A 12,428-nucleotide genomic window follows, 5' to 3' on the forward strand; every position below is an offset into this window, starting at 1 on the left:
TAAACGTTTATTTATTTTTGAGACAGAGAGAGACAGAGCATGAATGGGGGAGGGTCAGAGAGAGAGGGAGACACAGAATCTGAAACAGGCTCCAGGCTCTGAGCTGTCAGCACAGAGCCCGACGCGGGGCCCGAACTCACGGACCGCAAGATCATGACCTGAGCCGAAGTCGGCCACTTAACCGACTGAGCCACCCAGGCGCCCCAAGATAAGTATGCTAAAATCAACTATATTTTTAGAGCAGGAACAATTAAAAAAATGAAAAACAGTCACTTTAGTAGTATCAAGGGGGGAGGCCTCAGTCGGTTAAGTGTCCAACTTCAGCTGAGGTCATGATCACGTGGTTCATGGGTTCAGGCCCTGCATAGGGCTGGGTGCTGACAGCTCAGAGCCTGGAGCCTGCTTCAGAGTCTGTTTCTCGGTCTCTCTCTGCCCCTCCCCACCCCTTGCGCGCCGTCTCTCTCTCTCTCAAAAATAAACAAACATCAAAAAAAAATTTTTTTTGAAGTTTATGTAGATGAGTCAAACAAAAGTCACAGACAAGAACGTTCACACCTGTTCTCAGTTGCGGTACTAACAGTGGAATGTTGAAAATACCCAATTCTCTTTTCACGTTAGGGTGGCTAAGCAAGCACGCAGTGGAACACTGTACAGAAATGAAAATAGACGAGCAAGAGCTACCTGCAAAAACAGACTAGTCTCAGCAACATAATCTTGTTTAAAAAAAATGAAAATTGGGGGCTTGAGGGAGGTGCGCACGGCAGAGTGGGCACCCAGGGACACTTCATGCCTCACTATTTTAGGACAGATCAGAGAGACTGTAACAATTCCTGAAATAAATACCAACAATCTCAATAAGCAACAGGTTCAACTCCTGACAGAGATGTAGAGATTTTTCAGATGTGAAATTTGAGATAGCTGTATTAGCCTCCCAAACTGTATAATAATAAACAATGAAGAAAAAGATGAAAAATTATTTAACGAAGCTAAATGTGATATAATTTACTAGAAAATCCATTTTTAAAATGATTTTTTTTAATATAATCTTCTCTTTGTAAATTTTTTTTTAATGTTTATTTTTGAGAGAGACAGAGCACAAATAGGGGAGGGGTAGAGAAAGAGAGAGAGGGAGAGACACAGAATCTAAAGTAGGCTTCAGGCTCTGAGCTGTGAGCACAGAGCCTGATGTGGGGCTCGAACCCTCCAATTGTGAGATCATGGCCTAAGCTGAAGTCGGACGCTTAACCAACTGAGCCACCCAGCCGCCTGGGTTTTTATGTAATCTTGACACCCAAAGTGGGGCTTGAACTCACTGCCATGAGATCAAGGGTCACAAGCTCTACCAACTGAGCCAGCCAGGCACCCTGAAGAATCCACTTCTTGTTAATGCTGAACAGTTAACTTAAAACTTCAGGCAAGAATGTGTGGCAAGTATTAATTTTACTGAAAAACAGAAACAATCAAAAGAATTCCCCGCATTAAAAAAAAAAAAAAAAGCCAAACATTCAAACACTGATGAATTCTTCCCTTTACATCAAGTACAGAACGGGTCAAACCTAATGTATGGTGTTAAAACGAGGGATAGCGGTTTCTGTCGGGGAAAGGGAGAGGGTGGTGGGGAGGGCATGACCGGAACCTCTGAGGTGCTGGCAATTTTCTGCTTCTGGATCTGCCCCGGGTGCACGGAAGTATCCACTTTAGAGAAATGTACAGCTGTACACACGTCTTCAGGCATGTTACAGCTCAGAAAACTTCCTTCTTATTAATTAAAGAGGTAAAGTTTGAAAAAGAATGGATTAAGCTATAAGGACAAGAGATGAGGGGATGGAGGGAGTAGAGAACTACAAAAAAATAAAAGGGAATATTTAGGGTGCTGACGGAAGTGTCCTACACCTGGACTGCGGTAGTAGTTAAATTAACGTACGCATGTGTCAGAATTCAAAGAACTGTAGACCAAAAAAGGTGAATTTTGTCTTATGCAATAAAGTCTATTATAACTTAGATATAAAAATAATGGATTAATTCAACTTACTTTTACAGTTGTGAAAAGTCAATTGTGGTGAGAAATCTGCTTTTCTCTTTGATTAAGTTAGAAATAAAATTATGTGGTCTACCTGGAAAATGTTTTCCTACCTTTGTATACACAGAAATTTGTGAAATAAAAAGGTAAATAATTTTGAGAAAACAAGGAATGATAGTCACTTCAGTTTTACTGGGGAAAATAGACTTTAAAATATATTAAATATATATATATCTGTATATACAAATAAAAATATGTTTTTTCAACCAAATGTTCAAATAAGAACTCTGTATGTTTTATGTTTGATATTTACATATGGCATAATGGAAAAAATAACAAGTTCTGGGTTATTCCTTTTAGTATTTCATGTAAGTTTTGAGGAAAATTAATGGGAGGGCACAATTTTGTATTAGTTATTTCAAACAAAACAGAAAATTTTCAGTTAAAAACATATGACTTCCTCTTCAAGCTTATTAACATTTTCCCATTTCAGCCAATAAATCTAGAAACTAACTTACTTTGAGAACATTAATTTCTGAGGCATTCTGGACAACAGTTTGCCATTACTGGGTCTCAAACTTTAAAAAAAAAAAAGTATTTTTTAATGTTTTCTTATTTTTGAGAGAGAGAGAGACAGAGAAACAGAGAGAGAGTGAGCGAGCAGGGGAGAGGCAAATAGAGAGGGAGACAACAGAATCCGAAGCAGGCTCCAGGCTCTGAGCTGTCAGCACAGAACCCTACACGGGGCTCGAACCCACAAGCTGCAAGATCATGACCTGAGCCGAAGTCAGATGCTTAAGCAACAGAGCCACCCAGACACCGCCCCTCCCTTCCCCACCTCCCTGTATTTTTTAACCTCAAGGTTATACCATGAGCCAGTTGTGTTAAGATAGACAGCGGGGCTGCATTTTTACAGCCGCTGGCTAAATCTAGCACCTTCCTTGCCAGAGAAGTCTCTTACCACTTGTGCTGGAATTTGTGCCATTTTTGCAGCAGGAGTCCCTGGTCTTGGGTAGAACTGGTTAATAAAGAGGCTTGGGAATTTGTACTCTTCAACGAGTTTCACTGTTTCTTGAAAATCTTGGTCTGTTTCTCCAGGAAAACCACAGATAATATCTGTGGCAAGAGTTATTCCAGGAACTCTAGAAAATAACAAGACAAAAATGGAAAAAAACTCAATGCCATCCATTATTATTCTATTTCTCTGACAGTTTCTTTTCTAAATTTTTATTTTTTAAGTAGGGCTCGAGCTAACACGGGGCCCGAACTAACAACCCTGAGATCAAGACCTGAGCTAAGACCAAGGGTTCGACAGTTATCTGACTGTGCCACCCAGGCGACCCTCTCCGATCTTTTAAATGCCTATGTTTTGAAACTAAATTTTATTTTTAGGAAAGGGACATTTAAGCAAATAGTTTTAGAGAGTCCTAAATATTAAAAGTTTATGGACAACAGGGGCCCCTGTCCTCCTCAAGAGCCATTCCTTTTTAATTCTTCTGAATGTTTCTTTGTTCTTTTTTCTGTATTTTAAAATAGATGTTGATTCTGCTATTTCTAGATTTTTGATTTTCAGGCAATACTTACTAGCTTCTCCACTGAGGCAGCCCTTTAAACTATTCTATCCCATCCCTCTCAGTAATATCACTGCACAGTTTTTAGTTAAATTAGTCGTATTTCCAGGAGCCTAACTGCAAAGGTACTGCTCACAGACAACTGGTATACACTACCATCATGTTTTCTTTTGCCACCTTTAATTTTTCCCAGAGTTAAAAACTTTAAAAAAAAATTTTTTTTTTTTTTTTTGCTTCTTATTCTAGGTAACTGTGTCCATGTTTTCCACAAGCTCAGATCAATCAAAAACCAATATCATTTTCTAAACACTCAAGGTACTGTATAGAATTCACTTATCAATTTTTCCCCCCTGGAAATGCCACTCCTACTTTCTCTGGTATGTGTTGTTTTCATAATGAACCAGTTGTCGTCCTTGAAAGTTGCTCTTTGGTTTTCTTGGGCGCGCGTTAGCTGATCCTATATTCATAATTCTTGATTAATTCAGCTGGAGCATTCTTTCAGAAGCTTCATCAAAAAGAATGCCAGAGAAATTCTGTTATTGTCTTAGCATAATCTGAACATGTCTTAATCTACACAATTGACTGATAGTGTGGCTGTTCACAGCCCTCCAAAATGAAAAATATCAGCCATCAGAATTTTCTACTGTTTCTTTTTTTAACCTGGAAAGGTTGCTGATGAGATGTCCTGATTCACTCTGATGTAAACCTCTTTAACTTCTTTATATATGCCCTACACTCTTTTTGAAAACTTTTAGGATATTAATTTTTTCTCAATGTTTTTAAATTTCATGATAATAGACCTTGGATTAGGCATGAAATCTTTGTAAAGGGCACAATCGGGACACTCATGGTCTTTAGGTCTAGCAAATTTTCTTATATTATCACTTAATATATGATTAATGATTATCACTTAATCATTTGTTTTAGAGATGCAACATCTTTTCTCTTCTTCCTAAAGGTATCAGTTAAAGGTTTTCATAAGTTTTCCTCTGATCACTGCAATGCTCTCCATTTCCTCCAAGTTCTTGTATATTGCTCCCTCTCATTCATGGCTGAGACTCGCCATCAAGAAAGAGTGACTCTGCCCTTTCATATTAAGAATAAATTATCAAAAGCTTCTCATCAGAGATTGACTGGATAACAAGCTGCCTTTGTGTTTGATGAGCCCAAATGTTAACATCTTGAATATCCTTTCTCTGTGGTGGAGTCTATCCCAGAGTGTGCTACAATATTCTACTGTGTGTTAACAGTATAACAATACCAAAATATCATGGACAGTATTCAAAGCTCCAATATTACTCTCGATCCATACAAAACGGGAAAAACAGCCTCAAACATTACAAACCAAAAGACACCTAACTATATCAATTTCTCTATTCCCTACATGTAGTTCTATATGAATGAATAAAACAGTTTATCCCATTTAAATATATTAGATATTTGGGGGCCTAAGAGAGAACAAAGGATATAACCATGAGGAAAGGGAAATACAAATGGCGTCATAAAAACATTGGCTTTCCATATCTTGTTTGGATAATACTCTAATTCCTGTGTGGAAGAAGAATGGCATTGATTTTTAAAAATATTTCTTTCTTGAGTTCTACTTGGTCTCATCCAGCTATTAATCTGGCTGACCCTGAATTAGTGAGGTAAGTTCCAAAGGCTAGAACTTTTCTCTGTGTTGGTAAACAGAAAAAGAGATAATGTGCACAGAGAAAAATGAAACAGAGCATATTTGAAAAGCAATTTTTTTGATTTTTATGGTGACATAAAAACATTATTCTTCAGAGGTGATTATCAAAATTACATTTGAAAATCATAAAAAACATGTTTTGACAGAAAGCTGTAGATAAAAAGACCATTTTCTAGACTTACTAAAAGCATGTTGAATAGAAAAAGTATGTCAACAAGTTTAATTAGCAAATGTTTACACTTGACTTATAACTACTGAACAAAAGAAATCCACAACTAAAACTGTAAGTAATAGATCACAGCAGAAATGACAGAGAAGAGTCTATCTCCCTTAGGAAATAAATTAAAAAAAAAAATCTTAGAAACTGCCTGTGAAATACTGTAGAAACCAAGACAATTGGTTATTGTCGTAGGCTGTGAATTGGAATGAATTTGGCACTCGATTATGGGGTATTCCCAAAGGAAAGTACCTTACTGATTCCCCCTCCCCCAATCCTCCTTGACCCCGGATAGCTGAGCTCAGTATTATGCAACACCTGCTTACTTTGGCATTAAGTCCCACAGTGAAGGAGAAAAGAGAAACCTTTCCAGGAGTCCTCTTAAATGTTAAAAAAGGGGATGTCCAATGTGTGAATATATTTGAAAATCTACACAGAAAATTGACTGATAACAAAGGAGAGGACAGGCCAACTATGAATTTGTACAAGACCTATGTTAGTCAGTATATAAAAGTAAAAACAGTTTATCTGGTTTCTAAGGATGTAAGAATATAAACTGATTGCCTATAAAATGTTTCCAAAGTAAAGACTACACTTTAATGTTAGATGAGGCTCATCTATACGTTAATTTTATACATGCAAATAATGCTTCTTAAAAATAATTTGGCTCTTTAGGTGAACCAACTTAAAAAAAAACCCTCATATTTATACTGTTAATTTGCCTAGTAAATAATTCTCTTCAGTTCATAAGAAAATCAAGGAAGTCTGAAGTGAACTAATTTCTAAATTAATTAAGTGGCTATGAGGAAATTTAAGGAGTGTAAAATAGAACATTAATCCAAATATTTAATATGCTAATTACCAGCGAATGCTGTTTTTGAAAAGCAATGAATTTTCAAAATACTAAAATTTTTAAAAATGATCATTTCCACATATGTATTGAAAGCTGTAAGCTTAATGAATATAATTACTAGGTATTCTATGTTTTTAAAATTTAAAAGACCTTCTATATTTATGTTTTCATAGCAGTATGAGAAAATAATTCTGAAAGAAAGATGAAAATGTTCTCTTAGCTTAATTAACAGGTACATTTTGACCCACTATTTTTTTTCTGGCGTATACAAGCTTTTTACCGGCAAAATGGGTTCATTAAATAGCTTGGGAATAGAATTAATGAGAAAGATTCTAATTACACATTGGCAGTGGCAGAAGTGGTTCTATGATCAGTTCCGCAAATCTATCAATCAGGAGGGTATCAGGAGAGCATGACCTCTTTGCTGGCCAGAGGCTAGGATTTAAGATAGTCCCAAATATTTTAAGACTTAATTATTTACCCTGAGTAAAAATAAACACATACTTACACACCCCATAGTGTATTTGAAATACCACTTAAAATGTACTTTAAACATCTCAAGACTTTCACTTGCAATTTGGTGTTCTACTGGCAAAAAATAGAAAAAGGATGAGCTTCAAATTTCATATGTGGAAAAATTAAGACTAATGCACACATTCTACTTATTTCAAAAGAAAGAAATAAAAATAACCAAGAAAAGAACCAGATCTATTAAAATTATTATGCATAAACAAACATGTAACTAAAAGAAATATTTTTTAAAGTTGATTTATTTTGACAGAGTGAGTGTGAGTGGGGGAGGCAAGCCCCACGCTATCAGCACAGAGCCTGAAGTGGGGCTTGACCTCACGAATCATTAGATCATGACCTGAGCCCAAATCAAGAGTCAGACACTTAACCGACTGAGCCACCCCGGCACCCCAAGAAACAGTTTTTAGTTCTGAATAAAAGTAAAAACACATCTAAATATATGGGATGCAGCTTCAAGAAGTACTTAGAAATTCATGGCTTGAAATGTCTGTGTCACAAAGAGGTAAACACAATAGTCTAAGCTTCCACCTCAAGAAGCTAAAAAAGAGGAGCAAATCAGACCCAAGGTAGGATTAAAAAGTAAATTATTAAATAACAGTTTAAAAAAAACCGTTTAAAAAACGGTTTAAAAAAAACGGTTTAAAAAAAACAGTGAAATAGAAAATAGAGAAAAAAATCAATAAAAGTTAAGGTATATATTTGAAACAAAACAGTAAAATTACTGAACTATTAGCAAGACTGACAGGAAAAAAGAAAACAAATGACAGCTTCAGGTATGAAGGAGGAGAAAGCACCACAGATGCTACCAACATTAAAAAGAAAAAGACACTCAAGGTATATTACGAACAATTTTGTGCAGAGACATTAAAAACTTAAGCTGAAATGAGCAAATTCTTAAAAAAAAAGACATAAATTATTAAAACTGACTCAAGAAGAAACAGAAAATCAAAATAGCCTTTTATGTATTAGAAAAATTGTATTTGAAATTAAAAAGCTTGCCACCAAAAGAAAACAATATGAAACAACCCAGGCCCAGAAGGCTTCACAGGTGAATTATATGAAACATTTAAGAAAGAATAAAACCAATTCTCTAGAAACTACTTTAAAGATAGATGAAAAAGGAACTCATTTTATAAGTCCAGCAGCAGCCGATATAAAAACCAGAGAAAGAGATTAGAAATAAATTCTAGACCAATATATTTTATGAAAACAGAGACACTTAACAAAATATTAGCAAAATGGGCACAGAAACATATAAAAAGGATTGTTTGTCATGATCAAGTTGTTTTTATTTTTTTTTTAAGTTTATTTATTTATTTTGAGAGAGGGCAGAGAGAGTCAGTGAGAGAGGAGTAGAGAGAGGGAAAGAGAATCCCAAACAGGGATTCAAAGTGGGGCTTGAACCCAAGAACTGTGAGATCACAGCCTCAACCACAACCAAGAGTTGGGTGCTCAACCAACTGAGCCCCCCAGGCGCCCCAATCATGATCAAGTTTTAATTCCAAGAAGCAAATTTGACATACAAATTTTGATTAATGCAGTAAGCCTATTAAAAGAATAAAGGGTAAAACCCACATGGTGATCTCAGTAAATGCAGAAAACTAAGTTGACAAATCCAACACCCATTCATGATAAAAACTCTCCATAAACAAAGAACAGAGAAAAACTATCTCAACCTGATAAGGGGTTTACAGCAATTATCAGTGAAAAAAAATTTTTTTTGATGTTTATTTGTTTTTGACAGAGAGAGAGGGAGACACAGAATCCGAAGCAGGCTCCAGGCTCTGAGCTGTCAGCACAGAGTCTGATGCGGGACTCGAACCCATGAACCACGAGATCATGACCTGAGCCAATATTGGGCGCTCAACCAACTGAGCGACCCAGGTGCCCCTACAGCAATTACCAATTTTAATTTTTAAAAAAATTTTAAGGTTTATTCTATTTTTGAGAGAGACAGAGCATGAGAGGGGGAGGGGCAGAGAGAGAGGGAGACACAGAATCCCAAGCGGCTCCAGGCTCTGAGCTGTCAGCACAGAGCCCAATGCGGGGTTTGAACCCATAAACCACAAGATCATGACCTTGAGTAGAAGTCAGATGCTTAACCGACTGAGCTACTCAGGTGCCCCTCATTTTTAGTGGTAAAAGACTGAATGCATTTCCGCTCAGATTAGTAAAAAGGCAAGGATTTCTGTTCTCACTTCTATAATTCAATATATTATGGAGATTGTAGTCAGTGCAAGAAAGGTAAGAAAAAGAAAAGCATATAGGTTTTTGCAGATGACATGACCTTGTATGTGGAAACTCTAAGGAATCTAATGAACCTACTAGAATAAGCCAGTTTAGCAGAGCTAAAGATGAATATATAAAAATCACCTGTACACTTTATATTAGTAATGAACAGTCAGAAAATGAAATCAAGGTCAGGGCACCCGGGTGGCTCAGTTGATTAAGTGTCTGACTCTTGATTTGGGCTTAGGTAATGAGATCATAGTTCGTGAGATGGAGCCCCACGTCCACCTCTACACTGACAGTGTGGGGCCTGCTTGGGATTTTCTCTCTCTCCCTCTGTGCCTCTCTCTCTCACTTGCTTTCTCTCCCTCTCTCTCTCTCTCTCTCTCTCAAAAATAAATAAATAAATAAACATAAAAAGAAAAAAAAGAAACCAAGGATACAATTCCATTCACAATAGCATAAATAATAATTAAGAATAAATTTGGGAAGTCTAAGACCTACACTCTAGAAACAGAACTTAAAGAGATTTTCTTAAAATTTAATGAAATTAAAGAATATCTAAATAAATAGAAAATATATAATTTTCATGGATTGGAATATTTTACGGTTAAGATTGCATGTCTCTTCAAACTGATACACATATTCAATGCAACTGCTACCAAAATGTCAGCCCATTTTTCTGCAGAAATTGAAAAGCTGATTCTAAAATTTGTATGGAAATGCAAAGGACTTAGAGTAGCCAGAGAAAAAAAGGACAAAGTTGGTGGAATGGATGAACCTGACTTAAAGACTTACTATAAACCTACAGTAATCACAGCAGTGTGGTATTAGGATAAAGACACAGCAATGGAACACGGACAGCCCCAAAATACACCCATACATTTATACATTTATGGTTAATTACTTTTCAACAAATATACTTGTATGGTTAATTAATTTTCAACAAAACCGCCAAAGCAATTCAATGAGGTCAAGAGACAATGTTTTCAATAAACGATGCTAGAGCAAACGGATACCATACGCAAAGTAAACAAACAAACAAAAAGAACTTATTGGACCCTTACCTTATGGTATGCACAGAAAGTCCTTTAATACTAAATCTAAATGTAAGAACTGGAATTACTAAATTTCCCGAAGAAAATATGGGAAGAAACCTTTGTGTCCTCGATAGAGTTCAGCGAAGACTTCTTAGCTAGAACGCTAACACCAAAAGCACAATGAAAGAAAAAAAAAATTGGGTAGACTGGACTTACTGGAAAAACGCCATAAAGGAAACAAAAAGACAAGCCATAGGAAGAAATTATTTGCAAATCATGTATGTGATGAAAATATTTGTATTCAAAATATATGAAGAACTCATATGAGTCACTAATAAAAAGACAAACAACATAACTGTACAATGGGCAAAGGATTTTAACCAACACTTCACTGAAGAAAACAGATGAATAGCTAATAAGTGCATAAAAAGCTGCCTCAACATCATTAGTTGGCAGAGTAACGCAAGTTAAAACCGTGTTAAGATGGCACACACACTCAGTAGGAGAAGGCTGTATTAAACAAAAAAACACTAAAAAAATAACAGACATTGATGTACATCTAGAGAAACAGAAACACTTATCCGTTGTAGGTGGGAATTCAAAACTTTGCAGTCACTTTGGAAAACAGGGTGGCAGTTTCCTAAAAAGTGGAACACTTACTGCCACTAACAAAGTTTCTATCCTAGCAATCTACCCAAGAGAAATCAAAACGTGTGTCCACACAAAGACTTTTATGTGGACTTTTACAGTGACATTCCTCATTATAGCCCCAAACTGGAAATAGTCCAAATGTCTGTCAACTGGTAAATGGATAAACAAAATGAACAATGAAAATTTACCTACAAAGAAAAGAGAACCAGTTACTGATACGTGCACCACACAGATGGACCTTGAAAAACATTCTGAAGTAAAAGAAGGAAGACACAAAAGATTACTTATTGTTTAATTCCATTTATATGAAATTTCTATAAGATGCAAAATTAGACAGACAGAAAACAGATCAGTCGTTGCTTGGGTCTCGGGGGGGAGCAGGGATTGACTCCAAGTAGGCATTAAGAAACTGTTTCTTTTTTTTTTTAAGTTTTTTTCTTTTTATTTTTTTAACGTTTATTTATTTTTGAGACAGAGAGAGACAGAGCATGAATGGGGGAGGGTCAGAGAGAGGGAGACACAGAATCTGAAACAGGCTCCAGGCTCTGAGCTGTCAGCACAGAGCCCGACGCGGGGCTCGAACTCACGGACTGTGAAATCATGACCTGAGCCGAAGTCGGCCGCTTAACCAACTGAGCCACCCAGGCGCCCCAAGAAACTTTTTCTTCTAAGTAAAGCATTCTAAAACTGCACTGTGATGATAGCTGCACAAATTCTTAATTTACTAAGAATTTCAGACTGTAACTTACATTAGGTGCAAACTGCATGGTATCTAAATTATACCCACAATAAACCTGTTAAAAGTGGGGTGGGGGGGGGAGGAAGCCTTTCTGAAGACAGAAAGGTAGCAGGAAACCTCCATTAGGTACTCTCTTCCAAAGAGTCCTAACAACTGAACTTTCGACAGGATGTAGCCAAAGAATTAAACATGGCCAAATAGGAGGGAAGGGCAGCGATAATAAAAGGTAAGGTCAAGGTTGAAAGGAAACTATGTTTTGAGCAGGACAGCAAGAAGGACTATGTCCCAGCTACCAACAGACAACAACAAGGTATCATTCTGTTCATCCTAAAAAAGGAAATTTAAGGAAAAACAGCATGACATTTTCAAGTAAATTTGAGAAAACTGTCAGCAGCTTTAAAATTACTTTCACAATTCTATGAAAAACAATTTTTTAAGTTTATTTATTTTGAGGTGGGGGGGGCAGGGGAGGGGCAGAGAGAGAGGGAGACAGAGAATCCCAAGCAGGCTCAGCACTGCCAGTGCGGAGCCTGACACGGGGCTTGAACCCACAAACTGTGAGATCATGACGTGAGCCAAAATCAAGAGTGGGACACTTAGCAGATTTGACCAAGCCACCCAGGCGCTCCTGAACAACAAATCTGAAAGGACATGAGCTGAAAAAGAAAAAGCGCCTATACATCAGGATAAGGGTTAAAAAGCCGTAAGTCACTAAGACAAAGACAGACAGGCGTGCCTCTGGATGACCCTCATCTTCATATGGGTATCTGGGAGAAAAATCTTCCCTTGGGTATGTAACTAAGAGGCTCTTTTACTAACGAGTTGCATGCTCTACAGCAAATTACTTAGCCTTACTAGGCTTTGGTTTCCTTTTCTCTAAAACT

General features: G+C 36.9%; 1 protein-coding gene across 6 annotated transcripts in view; it reads right to left on the reverse strand.

Moving 5' to 3' along the window:
• CDKAL1 (CDKAL1 threonylcarbamoyladenosine tRNA methylthiotransferase) overlaps window positions 1-12,428 on the reverse strand; it is a 717,891-nt gene that overhangs the window by 215,473 nt on the left and 489,990 nt on the right. For all 6 annotated transcript variants that reach the window (XM_040460543.1, XM_040460546.1, XM_040460547.1 and 3 more), the window contains one exon: window positions 2,982-3,162. In XM_040460543.1, coding sequence (XP_040316477.1) covers window positions 2,982-3,162 — 181 coding nt within the window. The remainder of the gene's footprint in view (window positions 1-2,981; window positions 3,163-12,428) is intronic.

This window comes from Herpailurus yagouaroundi, unplaced genomic scaffold (assembly GCF_014898765.1).
Source record: "Herpailurus yagouaroundi ecotype Mexico unplaced genomic scaffold, PumYag 250, whole genome shotgun sequence".
Classification (NCBI taxonomy): Eukaryota; Metazoa; Chordata; class Mammalia; order Carnivora; family Felidae; genus Herpailurus; species Herpailurus yagouaroundi.